The following is a 14,481-nucleotide window of genomic DNA, read 5'->3' on the forward strand; positions in this document are numbered from 1 at the left end:
ATCTGCTGCGGCTGGTAAATGTCCTGCTTAGATCACTGGAGAACTGCAGAAGGCATACAATTAGCCAGTTCTTTGAACTGTCACACACACACACATTGTTCCATGATAACACAAACCCTGCAGTGCACCAACTGGACAGAAGACTAGTTGTGGTTATAAAGGGTGCAGATAATCCCCCACGCATGCTCATTCTAGGCATCCTCCCCTCTCACCCACCTCCAGTAAGGGACTGTAAAAAATAACAGTTTTTTCTCTTATTCTATTGATCCCTGGTGGAATTGCCTTTGGGTAGGGAGGAGGCTAAGGGGTCCGTAAAGTTCAGCCCCTAACCTTTTATTCTACCAACACTCATCCTCACTAGTATGTGGATATGTCAGGGCACTGAGGATGCAGTGAGACTGTATTTCTGAATTATGCACACACCTCTTGTAAGGATTGGCTTTCCTGGAGCTTCTGTCATCCCTGGTACCTTAACAGTCCTGGATGCATACCCTTCCTCTTGGTTTATAATATAACCCATCCATTCTGTATCCCTCCAACATTGTAACCCACATTTATTTCTTTTTGTGAACCCCACCAGCTGCACAGGAGTTAAATTAATGCATTCCAACAGACTTTAATCATGGATCTTCAGCATCCAAGCAGGTAATACAAAAATCTTTTTTTTTCTGTCACCATTTATGGGGTCGTGTTAATAGTCACCCTTGTAAATGCCTAGCCTATTGCTTTTTATTTGGGATTACTGTTGGATAAGTGCTTGCAATTCTTTTAAAATCCCTTCTGTGTCCATTGATGCATTGCATGTTTAAAGATGCTTTAATAGGATTCTGTTGAATAACTCTGCAATATTAGAAAGTGAGGTATGTTTCAGGTAATCCTCTATTAGTTTCATTACTAGTAAAGCTTTTAAGAGGGGCAGCAAGCTGAGGATTTTGATGTTTTATTTTTCTGATGAGAAAGTATATATTTTCAAATCAATCACAAGTCATTTAGCCTTATTGTTAAAATGCCGTTGAACAGCATTTATTCAAGTTAACTAAGGTAAAGAGTATTTGTTATAACATACTACTTATTGTATTATAGATCCATTTGTTGATTTAAGAAAAAAAGTGTTGTGTAAGGATAAACAGGAAAGGGTGCCTTTCAGACTTATTAAGCAATGTTGCAACTGTAAGTAGTTATAGCAGGTTATGTACCTAAACATTTTTCTTTCAATCACTGCAGTAATGAAGGCACCATTGAATTTACATGTTAATGAACCTATTTACTCTAATGATCATTTAAAGCCTTAATTAAGGGCAGGGAGATGTGAGTATTTCTGGCCTGTCACATTGTATTTGAATAGTAAGCTATCCCCTATTACCTTTTGTTTCAGTGTTAGGGATGCAAGGAAATTCTGGCAGAATAAGAGTTAACCTTGTTCAGGATTAACAGTTTAGGCTCCTCATTGGTCTTCAGTAATACTGTGCAACACAAAGGTGTTCAAATTCTTTTTGCTTTGGTAATTGACATTTCATTATGCAATGCCTGTTCAGAATATAAGCTGACTTCACATTTAGCAAGACAGATTGTACACACATGTATGCCATATTTATGCATTCAGAGTCTGGGGAAAAAGCCATTCAACAGAAAACCAATATCATTTGCATTTATCACTCTGTCTTTTCTTCGTGTGGAGCAGGTGGGACATTAAAATCCTATTGGCAGTCCTACTAAAATTAATAGGGGGGTTAGAGAAAATAAGAACTATAGAACTGAAGTGGCCCATTATAATAGCATATGGGAATAAGGTATACCAACATGTCTCAACAACCAGACTGCTAAGGGATTGAAGAGAGGGAATTTATCTCTGACATCTTGAATGGAGTACACTTCTGTTCATTAAATCATCTTTCCATGTCAATGTTGGTAAAAACACAAAACATCTATCTATCTATCTATCATCTATCTATCTATCTATCTATCTATCTATCTATCTATCGATCTATCATCTATCTATCTATCTATCTATCTATCTATCTATCTATCTATCTATCGATCTATCATCTCTCTCTCTCTGGCATAGATGGCATATGGATTCAGTGCTGAAGCCTTGGAACTTCTGGAAGAAAAACCGTGATATTGATATTATAATATTGATATTATGTTTATTAATATGGCAGGTGTATTAATTATTATACCTTCTTTCTTTCCAGTCATGAAGATTTTTTATAGTCTCTAAAACACTAAACTTGAGTAACATTAAGTGATTCTCCCTGCATTTTTTTTATTTATGAACTCAGTACCTGAGCTCAGTGCCTGCTCAGTATTGTGTGTGTATATATACAGTATGTATGTATGTATATATATATATATATATATATATATATATATATATATATATATATTGGGTTTTTTTTCATCTAAAATATCATTGTAGTTATTGTTGGCCTTTAGCAATACAAGGGACATGCCATTTTAATACAAGTGAATTGGGTTTGAAAAGCATCACATTTTTCTTACAAGAAGGATGGACACATACAGTTGCAACTCACAGGTTGATTCACTTGTGATATGATCAGTGAGCGTATGGGTCAAAGTTCTGAATTGGGTGTGATCTGGCCAAACATCTGGATGGACATCTGGATCCGATCTGCTTGCACTTTGTTCAGATGACTTGATTACATGGGGAGTAGGAGAGTTGTATTGCTTCTGTAGCTTCCTGTTGGCAAATGACCCTACACACACACACATGGGATGACTTGGCCAACTGGTTTCTTTGTCTGATTTGTATGTATAGCTTTGTATTTGTAAAACGCTGTGAGGACCCATAGCACTGTCCAATATATGATACTATATACAAGGAGGAAAAGTAATAGTATATATGTATATCATCATCATCATCATCATCATTTATTTATATTGCGCTGTCAAGATACACAGTGCTTTATATGCACAGAGTTTATATAAGTAGAGAATGCTTAAGTGCCTTGTGGTAAGAGAGACAGCTAAAGCTTACAATCTACCGTAAGTGATTGAAAGACTATGATCCAATAGGATATGAAGATGCTCTGCAAATTGTTGGCCAAGAGCCTCACTTATGGAGATATGATCATTCTTTGGAAGAAATGGAAATGGAAGAAAAACTGTAATAATAAGCTAAGCTGTCGGTGTGCCCAGCATAAGTCACTGACCTCTGAGTAAGTGAGGCCATGGTTTGATTATTAATGATAAATACTGTATCTTATCAGTTGGCTTGAAAATCACTTTCAGCAATATTATTTGGAAAAGTCATCATGTTTTGTCACTGCAGCTTTGCTCAGGAATAGTAGCAGAAATGAAATAACAGATTGCTTTTTGTTGGAAATGAGAATCTCTACCTCAAACCTGCATGACTGTCAGCTAAGAAATGTATCATCAATTGTATATTTAGTTCCCATAAAAAAAATGTTGTTCTTGTACCGCTATATTAACATTGGGGCTGTGGTAGATGAGGTGTTTTGGTAGTGAGTTCTTTTTCTTTTGGGCAGCTACCACAAGTTAAGCATTGCTTTGTGCCAATAGGAATCAACCCATAGTGAGAATGATATTTTGATTGCTGTCATAAGGGGTGATCATAACATCCAATGTGCCATTCAGGGGAGCTGCTTCAATGAGCCCATGACTAAGCACCCTGAGGGGTGCGAAACGCGTAGGGTGGATGGAGATGCAGCTATATTTTTTACTTTTTTACCAATAAATTTATTTTTTAACTGAATATCTCTGGTCTTGTGGACCTGTTCGAGTGCCAGTCAGCTCTGCTTCCTTATTCTGAGCTGCTTCAATGAGGCAAGTTGAGAAACTTGCTTTAGGCTGTAGCACCCACAAGTTACATGGGGCAGCAAAAAGTGCTCCAGGTAACATAAAAAGTCGAATTTCTGGTTTTCAATCTGAAAATTTTGCACCTCTAGTGCAAAGAGCACAATTGCACTCCCTGCAATAGCAATGTGGACCCCACTGTACCCCCTTCCATGCTGAAAAAGTGAGGATAGGGGGCAGCAGCAGGAAAGCTGCCTCAGGGCAACAGAAAGGCCAGGTTTGCCTGTGGTGCCATTACCCTTAATCTCTCTATTCTTACAAAGCATTGAACTTATATAGTAAGCTTAAATTGCAGGGGCTATCCATGTCTGATAAATTCTATTAAGTTCAGACTGAAGTGCCTTACTAAATATTATGTATAAACAAACAAACAAAATTCTCAACATTTATCTCAATGACTTGTGTCTGTGGTACCATAAATTGTATATAGAGTATGTACTTGTACAACATCTACGTTTTTCTTGTGAAAATGCTTTGCGGTGTGTTCAGGTTGTCAGCCACGGAGAATCAGGGGAGGCAAAACAGCTCTGCAATGCAATGTGTCCCAGCTGTGCAGAGAGAACCCTCTAACAATAGCTACAGAATGTTGTATGAGGCAAGGAATTGTTCTGCAGTTTGGCTTATTTCTGAATTTGGCTTTACTGGAAGGATCATTGGAAAGTGACTTTTCTAAGGTAGTAAGTCTAAACTAAAATGAGTTCAGATTATTGAAGATACTACAATTTTATCAGTTTCAACATTAATTATCATAGAGCCTTATGCAATAAGGAATCTATCTATCTATCTATCTATCTATCTATCTATCTATCTATCTCTACTCACATGTCTTAAATGATAGCCTGTAAATCCAGAAAGGTTGATTAACGTTTCAGTCTCACACAGAGACCTATCTTTGTAGTGGTTATATTATGGGACTGTGTGCTCCTCAAATGCAGTTTTAGAAAGGGTTAAGTGGGCTGTGCCCACCTCCTAGCTGCACGTGATGAATGAGATGAGATGATTTTAGCAAAATAAAAGAGTGAATTAATGTGACTGACCCCCAAAGTAGGCTAGATACAAACAAGAACAAAAGAGGTTGGCTATGACTTATTATAGGACTAATTAACAAAAGAGCTGACACATAAAAACAAGCCCTTTCAGTAATTCAGCAACCAGGCCATTCTCTACTTTACAATCTGATAAATGTATTGTTGAACATTTAATGGCTTGCTTATCTTTTATGTAAATAGCCTCTAGCCTCCTGTCGATCATAGGCCTTAGTGACCCTATTAAAAAGGGCCATATACATCAGAGGCTGGGGATGATTAGGAAACTTAGTTAGGCTGGCCTGCATTTAAGCTTTTAGAATCGTGCCATCTGTGCTTGGACATCTGTATGAGTATAACATTTTATAGTTGGAACAGCCCCTACTTTCAGGGTCAGAGATTTCTTAAAAGTGAAGGGCAATATGCCTTGGTACAGGACCCTGAAATGAAGAAGAATGATAAACTGTGCAGACCTAAATCACTTAACAATCTTTTGAGAGAGAAAGGCATACCATAGAAAGGTAGACAACTGGTATATGTTGGGGCTGGAAGTGAAGATGATCTGGGGCTCCTCTTTACTTTTTAATCTGCCAGTGTACTGTGGAGTGAAAAATATGATGCATGCAGGTTCATTTTTCAAACATGGCTGATCCAAAAATCAAACATCAATGACCATGGTGCATCAGTATCTATAAATATTTTTTTGCCTATTAAAAGAAAACACAATTATAAACAACTTTGCTTAACAGCCTGGATTGCAAAGAATGTAAACAGTCTGACGTTTACTGCTTTTAAAAGGGTGGTTCACCTTTTTAGTATGATGTAGAGCAGTGATCCCCAACCAGTAGCTCTCCAACCCTTTGGATGTTGCTCTCAGTGGCCTCAAAGCTTATTTTTGAATTCCAGGCTTGGAGGCAAGTTTTGGTTGTAAAAAAATCAAGTGTACTGTCAAACAAAGCCTCAATGTAGGTTGACAATCCACATAGGGGCTACCAAATGGCCAATCACAGCACTTATTTGGCACCCCAAGAACATTTTTCCTGGTAGTATTGCTCCTCAACTCCTTTTACTTCTGAATGTTGCTCACGGGTTCAAAAGGTTGAGGATCCCTAATGTAGAGAGTGATGAGACAATTTACAGTTCCTTTTTATTTTTTATAATTTGTAGTTTTATTTAGCTTTTTATTCAGCAGCTCTCTAGTTTGCAATTTCAGCAATATTTTTGCTAGGGTCCAAATTATCCTAGCAACCATGCATTGATTTGAGACTGGACTATAGACAGGCACATGAATAGGAGAGGGCCTAAATAGAAAGATAAGTAATAAAACATAGCAATTAAGTTACATTTGTAGCCTTACAGAGCATTTGTTTTTTAGATAGTCAGTGCTCCTTTTTTGAATGCTGGAAAGTGTAAGGCAAATAATTAAAAGACTATAAAAAATGAAGGCCAATTGGAAAGTGCCTTAGAATTATTCATTCTATAACATTTTAAAAGTTAACTCAACAATAATTACATTGCATTACAATGACAAATATGCATTACATTGACAAATAACTTTAAAACCATTGGACATTCATAATCAATGTACATGGGCAAGTTGCTTAGTATTACAATTTATTTCACTAGGCAAACAGTGTTTGGATGGACAGTCTCTTTAAGTTGGCCAATGGCCATACATGGGTTGATATGAGCTGCCAAACACCGAAATGACAACTAACTGGTCTGTGTATGGAAGCCAAACAATGGCCTGCCAAACCGAGGATCAGACAAATATCCAATAGGCTGATTTCAAGATTCCATCAGGTGAGGACCACATAGGTTGTTCTTATTAAATGATTGTTGGCCAGGAGGTTTAAACATTACCTGGGGGTCTAAATGTTACCTGTGTCTCAAAATAGATCCATTCCTTTGGTGACCTTACCAAATTTGCTGACCTTTACATGTACAGCTAGCCTAAAAGTACAGTAACACCAAAAAATTAAAGTGTTTTAAATTAATGAAAATAACATGTACTGCTGCCCTGCACTTGTAAAACTGATCTGTTTGTTTTAGAAACACTACTATAGTTCACATAAACAAGCTGCTGTGTAGCAATGGCAGAAATCGAAAAAAGGCTTTATGGTACAGGTTAAATAGTGGATAACAGATAATACCATTATGTTCTACCGAGCTTATCTGCTATCTGCTGTGTAACCTGAGTCTTTTCTTATTTGAATAGCTGTCTCCATTGCTACACAGCAGCTTATTTCTATAAATGATAGTAGTGTTTATGAAGCAAACACACCCGTTTTACCAGTGCAGGGCAACACTGCATTATATTTTTATTACTTTAAAACATTTTTATTTTTTGATGTTACTGTTCCTTTGAGTATCAGACCATAATATTTTATGTCATGGGGCAAATATGTTATGAAGTAAAACTGTTCTCTGCTTACTAAAGTGTATATTCATATTAGTACAGATGCTGGACTTGCAAACATTTTATAAAATACGGTAGTATTTTCAAGTCGGTTAAACTGCAGTGTCAGACAAAGTATTTCATATGTTCAATAAAGCTATTCTACAAAAAGACTTTCCTTCTGCAACAACTCAGACTGTTTAAGTTCTACTACACTGAATGCCAGAGCAATTGATTGTACTGTGAAAATTGTTAGATTGAAGGAGTGAACACAGTAAGAAGACATTTGATGAATCTAAACCTATAAAAAAAGCATAATAACGTTTACCTAGGAATCAGATGTAGTAAACAACCACTACAGCTTTGGTGAATTTGTTTAAATATACCATTTCCCATTTAAGCAGAGACTGAGGTCCCAGAGGTCTCTGTTCCTTAGAAAGGACAATTTAAAGCAGCACTTGAGCATTCAAGGTCCTATGTACAAATGCCAATGTACAGTATGTACCAGTATTTGGAAATTATTTCTAGTGACGCAATATTGAAGGGCTTTTGAGCAACATGCAAACTGGCCTAAAAGATACCATATTTTTCCTCATCTACAATCCATGGCATGGATGATAGTTATGATTATTACAAAACCACTGTTTTGTAGCACTCATTTTCAATAACTACAATTTACTGAGTGAGGACAGGCACTGAGGGACTCTCCACTGGAACTTAGGGGCAGTTGACAACAATGAAATGTCTTCTTAAATCTGAGAAAATAGCTGAAAAGCTGTTAAGACAAGACTAAGGTCATGATTCCCTTTTGGCTATATGATAGCATTACTATACACACGTATCTTATCTTCTTCTATTAATTTTAGATAATCTTGTCAAATAACCTTAGATAAGAAACAGCAAGGCTCTTTTCTTTTATTGGAAATAATCACAGAATCATTCGTTGGTGTCCGTTTCTATGTGTGGATTCCATCCTGGACAGAAAAACATTATTATTGACAAGGAATTATAGAGATACTTTTATTTTTCACTTCATTAGAAATACAAATGCATATTTGTCACTATCATCCTTTAATGTGTTGGGTGCGTTGTAAAACTGAATGCTGAAATGGGTTAATAGTTGCCTAATGTTAGATATGTTGTAGATATGAAATATCGCCAGAGATGAACAGGAATTTCCATGGCAACCAATCTATAGAAGCAGATTTCTGCCTTACATTGTGAGCAGCAGTGTAGCATCCTCCAAGAGATGCGCTGGTTAATTATTTCCAAAAAGCGTCACAAGGGTTAATTGCCTAGCTACTGATGACAGTATATTCCTGCAGTTAAAAGGGGTTTTCAACTGTGTTGGTTGGAAGCTAGAAGCCTTATCCCAGGCAGTCCTGGGCATTCCTAGCTTTCTGTTATTTTCTGTTTTTTCTCACCCTCCATAAACATGTGAACTTATGTACATATAGCACTTAACAGTTAACTGAGACAACCCCCCAGCTCTTTTGCATGTATACTGTATACCATGCAGATCAGAATGCGGCCAATATGTTATAAAGATTAACTCTTGTATTTACCTTGCAAAACAAATGGATCTTTACATGTATACCCAACTTAAACTCATAAACTAATGGGAATAATTAAATGGCCATTCTTTAGAAAACAATACATTTCTGTAGCATTTAATATGCATTACTAGGCCCCACATCAAAATCTGAGTTGAATTGAGTAGGCTAGAAGTCCAATATAGAAGATGAACAAAGACAAAATTTTACCAAAGGACAAGACAGTTTGCTAATAAATAATGTCAAACCACAGAGCCAGGAACAAGGCAAACAGCAAACTGTGGTTAGAAGTAGGAACTGTTAGAGAAACCAAAATCAATAAAAATAGCACACAAAGAAATGTCAAGGTAGAGACTCCTATACACGGGTAACCTCACGTCAGTGGTGTAACTACTAGTGGAGCAGTGGGTGCGGCTGCCAGAGTCAATGCACATGCTACAAGAAAATCTAAACGTAAGAGCGTACAACCAGCAGAGGCCCTGGGTCCCGTGGTTCCCTAGTTACAGCACTGCCTCACTTGATGCATGGGAGATTATTATGCTGAAACTAGAAAGAATGTTCACAAAGTGGGTTATTTTATGTTGCTTTCAATTGAATCAGGAGTCCTAACCAAACCCTGGAAAACAGCTCCAGATTATTGCTCCTATTTAATCAGTTTTAATGTCAGTATTATTCATTTAGGCAGGAAGTGTTCTTCTAGATTGATCCAGACTGACAAATAATGAAATAGTATTTATAAATTCAGAGGAGGCTTTCCACTGCTCTAAAGTCCAATGGTGGTAAACTTGACACCAACAGACATACTTGGTGGTAAACTTGACTCCAACACATGGTGATGGTTGGATTTATTTGCCTCTGAGGCAGTTTGAAAGTCAGCATTTAAGGCATCCATCCAGGGTATCTGAATATATTTGGCCATGTACTGTACATAAATGCTCTTCTTCCTAGCACCATAAGCACTTTATTTTCACATTCAACAAAAAATAAAATTCTAGTGGCTTTGTATGAGTAGAATAACATTTGCAATAAGTTGTTAAATTCTAGAGTTGTGAGTACTGACCTTTTTGTTCGTGTGCAATCTGTTTTCCTGATAAAGTACCTTTTTGCAGTCTCCTACAGATTTGCTGTTAAACAACAAGTGACCTCTGGGAAATGGAAGCGAGAAAGCAGTGTAAGACGTAAACAAAGGGTGACGAAATGGCCTCCATTTCTATGTGAGAGCCTTGGAAAATATCACCCTGAACTGCTAATGGATTCTAGCAAATAATAACTGAGATACTGTGCAATGAATTTATCAGGGATGAATCTTGTACCAGACAGAAAAATCTAATAAACCAAACAATGAACACATGCTGCAATATCTGTATTCTTTCCAAAAAACAGGTTCCACCTTCGACTCCAAGTTCTATATGGTACATGTGGTGTTTTTTTTTAGATTTTTATGTAATATCAAGAATTCTAACACCTAATCCTTAGCACTACATCTAACTACTACTTTGAAACGGAAACAGTCAAGTAACTTATTGTGTGCTAAGTATTTATTTACTAGCACTTTCAGTAGTATGCAGTTGTGCTAGATAACTTAATTCTGGCAGGATAAAAGTAGTGTAGAACACACATTTTCAGCTTTCTGATCAGAGTCCAGATGGCTACTCTGCCCAGGGCCCACTGGGTCATAATTTGTGTTTAAATTAAGATGCTATTAATAAAAAAGTGCAAACACATTCACAAACTCCTACTTCTAATTGGAGTAAGACCAAAGTCTAATTTTGTTTGATTGTTTGATTAATTGCATCTTGTTATAACAACTTAATTTTTAGGATGTCTAATTTTGTCATTCTTGCAAGATCTTACCAAGTTCTCAGGCACTGTAGGAAGAATGGAGCCCAATTTAAATGAGGAAAACAATCATCTCAGTTACGGATGTGCAGCTGTTGCAGTTCAGTAATGGCTAGAGAGCTAAAGTCTGTGTAGTCATTGTTCATATAAAAGGGTTGACATCTCTTATTCACAAAACATATAACTACAAAGCTCAGAATTACAGGCAAGTCCAAAGTAAATAATTTGTTTTAATGATTAATGATTTTTTCTCTGTTTGGGTTTATTTAATATTTAAATCTGTTTGGGTTTATTTAATAATTAACTCTTTTAGTAGACTGAAGCTATTATGATCCAAATTACAGAAAAAGACCAAACTTAGAAAACTCCAGGTCCCATGTATTCTGGATAACAGATCCAATACATCTGCTATGTCTAGCAATTGCTAAACAACATTGAAATTAGAAATGCTTTAATGAACAATTTCCCCATTCTTTGTAACGCCATGTATCCAGGAGACATGCCTTTCTTACCTTACCCAACTGCAACCTTAAATTTATAATCAATTACAATCATTGTCCTTAACGACTATAGATTTATTTAGTATGGGGAGCTGCATTTTTCCACTTTGTAATTCCAAAAACACAAACACAATGTAAAGATTAAATAAACTCAGAATGCTGGTTTTGCTTCCAATAAGGATTAATTCTATGTACGTTTGGATCATGAACAAGGTACTGTTTTATTGTTATAGAGAAAAAGGAAATCATTTTTGCAAAATGTGGATTAGTTGATTATAATATAGTCTATGGGAGATGGCCTTTCTGGAATTTCAGAGCTTTATGAATAACAGGTTTCCAGATAACTGATCCCATACCTGTACATATACATATGTTATGTGTGTGGATTTTAGGATTGCATTTTATTGGCACAAACTGAATATACTGTATATCCCCATTATAATGTAAAAGAAAAAGGAAATCTTTTTTAAAAATTAGAATTATTTTTGAACATGGACTCACATGTAAGAGATGGTCTTCCAATAAATTTTTCTGTATTTTTCCAATAAAGTTTTCTGGATAACCAGTTAACTGGATCAGGGATCCCATCCTATGCAACATTATCTGAACAATGGGTTGAATGAATAATATTAATTGCTGATACTGTTAATATTATAAAATCTATAATCTCCTACCTAGCATGCAGAGCAATAACAACAGTTTTTACCATGTATACAAGACATTTTTAAACATTTAATGGCATTACAATAAATCCATTAAGCTATAGGATTCTGCTGCAGTTGGTCATTTATAGCCTGTAACAGCATTCGGCTTCTAGGGTAGAAAATACATGGGTTCAAGCCTTGGTTCTGTGATTGTTGTAAATCAAAATTGAATAGCCCTTGTTTCATTAATGTCAAATACAGGTATTGGATCTATTATACATAATGAGTGGGACCAGGAAAGGTGTTTTTCTGTAACCTGGCTCTCCTAAATCGCCTAAATATCAGGCAAACTTCATAGGACACCCGGTGGTGTGACTTTGGTGGAAGAAAAGCAATTACTGCCCCTTCTGCACAAAATCATAGGTGACTTGAGGTTGGAGCAATTTACACAAACTCGCAGAACAAAATTGGAGGTAACTACTGCGGAAGCAGACCCCCAGAATTGTTTCTGTGCTTACATGGAGAATTCCATATTACTCATTACTCATGCATGAAGTAATTCTGCCCAGGGGGAATGTCTATGCATTGCACCTTGCACTAGGACAGCCCTTTGTAGACTTTTAATAGGTAGGGGCATGGGGTGGGGGGTGCATATGAGCTTCCCTTACTCCCACCATTCATGAATACAGTGCTGCTGAATGTAGACAGTGCTGTATTCATTGGGCAGCTGCTAGTCTGTGGTTTGGTCTTTGAAACAAAGAATATAGATTGTTTAATTCTGAAAAAGAGAGGAGAGCAGGTTGCAAAGACTTTACACAGGCCTTCCCGTTAGCAAATGACCCCTAGTAATTTTTGAAGAATATTCCCCCACTGAGTGCGGTGCTCCGCACCTGGAGCCCACATCTAAAGTAAATGGCCATGCTGGGGCACACGCATGTGCATAATGAGCAAGTGTCCTGGCAGGTGTTAAAATGATCTTCTCCTAGCTCCTGAGAACACCCAATATATTCCTAACACAGACTGCGTTTTTGTATGATTTTTTAGTGGCAGTCAGTATAATCGGATGAGGAATAATCACTCCTGCAGAATAAGCCTAGCAAGGATTTAACAGCATCATTGCATACAAAATGACTAAGAATTATGATCAGGGCAAGCTAGGCATTTTTTCAACCAATTAGTAATTTTTGAGAACGGATTATCCATTTAACCAAATCTGACCAGTAAAAATAGGGCATGGGGCTCTTTAAACCAGACACATAAATACGTATTTCCTAAATGTTAAGCCACTGATTACAGATTTTACTGTATGGCAGGTCATTTTTTTTTTTGCTGCATGGTATCTTGCTTGCTTTCTCCTTTCATCTAATTACTTTTTACATTTTATCCTAATTCTCTTTTACACATAAACACAAATTGCTTTGTTCCCATCCCTCTTTCATTCATCTATGCTCAGCATTTCTCCTTTTATTATGCACGATTAAAGGTAACAATGTCATATTTGCAGCCTTACACTTGTAGTTTTTTATTCTTTCTGTATTAACTGGAAATATTTTCATAATGTGTCTATAAAGAGGTCTTCTCACCTTTCTGGCAGTAAGAACATTACACCTTTATCTTGCAAATTGCCTCCCACCCCCATAATAATTCACATCATAATTAATTCCCCCTCCCTGCTCATGCCTTTTTTTCATGTGAAGGTAATCAGAATGTTCAGCATTTTCATATGCGTAAATCTGCATATATTATTCATGAGCTGTCTTAGTGATAGATGCATCATTGAACCATTTTGCAGTGCAGGTTATTAGCATAAATTCAGCATATTGGCTAGATATGATTGCATTGAACCAATGTTGTGTGCATTTATGCATTTTACATTGTTTTTTTTTTTAATGAACCATTAGCTTTTTCTAGTGCAGCAGAACATGTACCCTATTCATAAAAGTTTACTAACAGGTCTTTGTCTTTAGAATGCATGAGCCTGACTATTAGAACTTTTCCCTTCTGGGAAGTTTTTGGAAACCCTTACATACAGTCTATGTTTGGGGTGGTCAATGCAACCCCTATAAATAGATATATCCAGAGATTATCCTGTAATATGAGTAGGGGATGTGAAAGTGTTAAGCAGCACTGGGAATTTACAGTAACAACACTACGGTACATAAGTAAGGGTCAAGTGGGAATCCTATCTCTTTCCTGGGAGTTATCTTTTGGGCACTCCACAGGACAGCGGTATAAGGTAAACAGTAAATATGATACGTAGCATATTTGAAAATCATGCTTATCATAGTTACATAGTTACATAGTTACATAGTTAAATTGGGTTGAAAAAAGACAAAGTCCATCAAGTTCAACCCCTCCAAATGAAAACCCAGCATCCATACACACACCCCTCCCTACTTTTAATTAAAATTCTATATACCCATACCTATACTAACTATAGAGTTTAGTATCACAATAGCCTTTGATACTATGTCTGTCCAAAAAATCATCCAAGCCATTCTTAAAGGCATTAACTGAATCAGCCATCACAACATCACCCGGCAGTGCATTCCACAACCTCACTGTCCTGACTGTGAAGCAGGCCCGGACTGGCAATGTGCGTGTTCGGGCAATTGCCCGATGGGCCGCTCATCTCATAGTTAAAATGGGCCGGCTTGCTCACAATATTGGCTCCGCCTCCACTCC

General features: G+C 36.8%; 1 protein-coding gene across 1 annotated transcript in view; it reads left to right on the forward strand.

Annotated features, from left to right (window-relative positions):
- Positions 1–200: 200 nt before the first annotated feature.
- Positions 201–14,481, forward strand: part of LOC108703703 (neurocan core protein) — a 99,291-nt gene continuing 85,010 nt past the window's right edge. The window contains exon 1 of the mRNA XM_018239871.2: positions 201–645. Within this exon, the coding sequence (XP_018095360.1) occupies positions 623–645 (23 nt within the window). The 5' untranslated portion in view covers positions 201–622. The remainder of the gene's footprint in view (positions 646–14,481) is intronic.

This window comes from Xenopus laevis, chromosome 1S, assembly GCF_017654675.1.
Source record: "Xenopus laevis strain J_2021 chromosome 1S, Xenopus_laevis_v10.1, whole genome shotgun sequence".
NCBI classification, from domain to species: Eukaryota; Metazoa; Chordata; class Amphibia; order Anura; family Pipidae; genus Xenopus; species Xenopus laevis.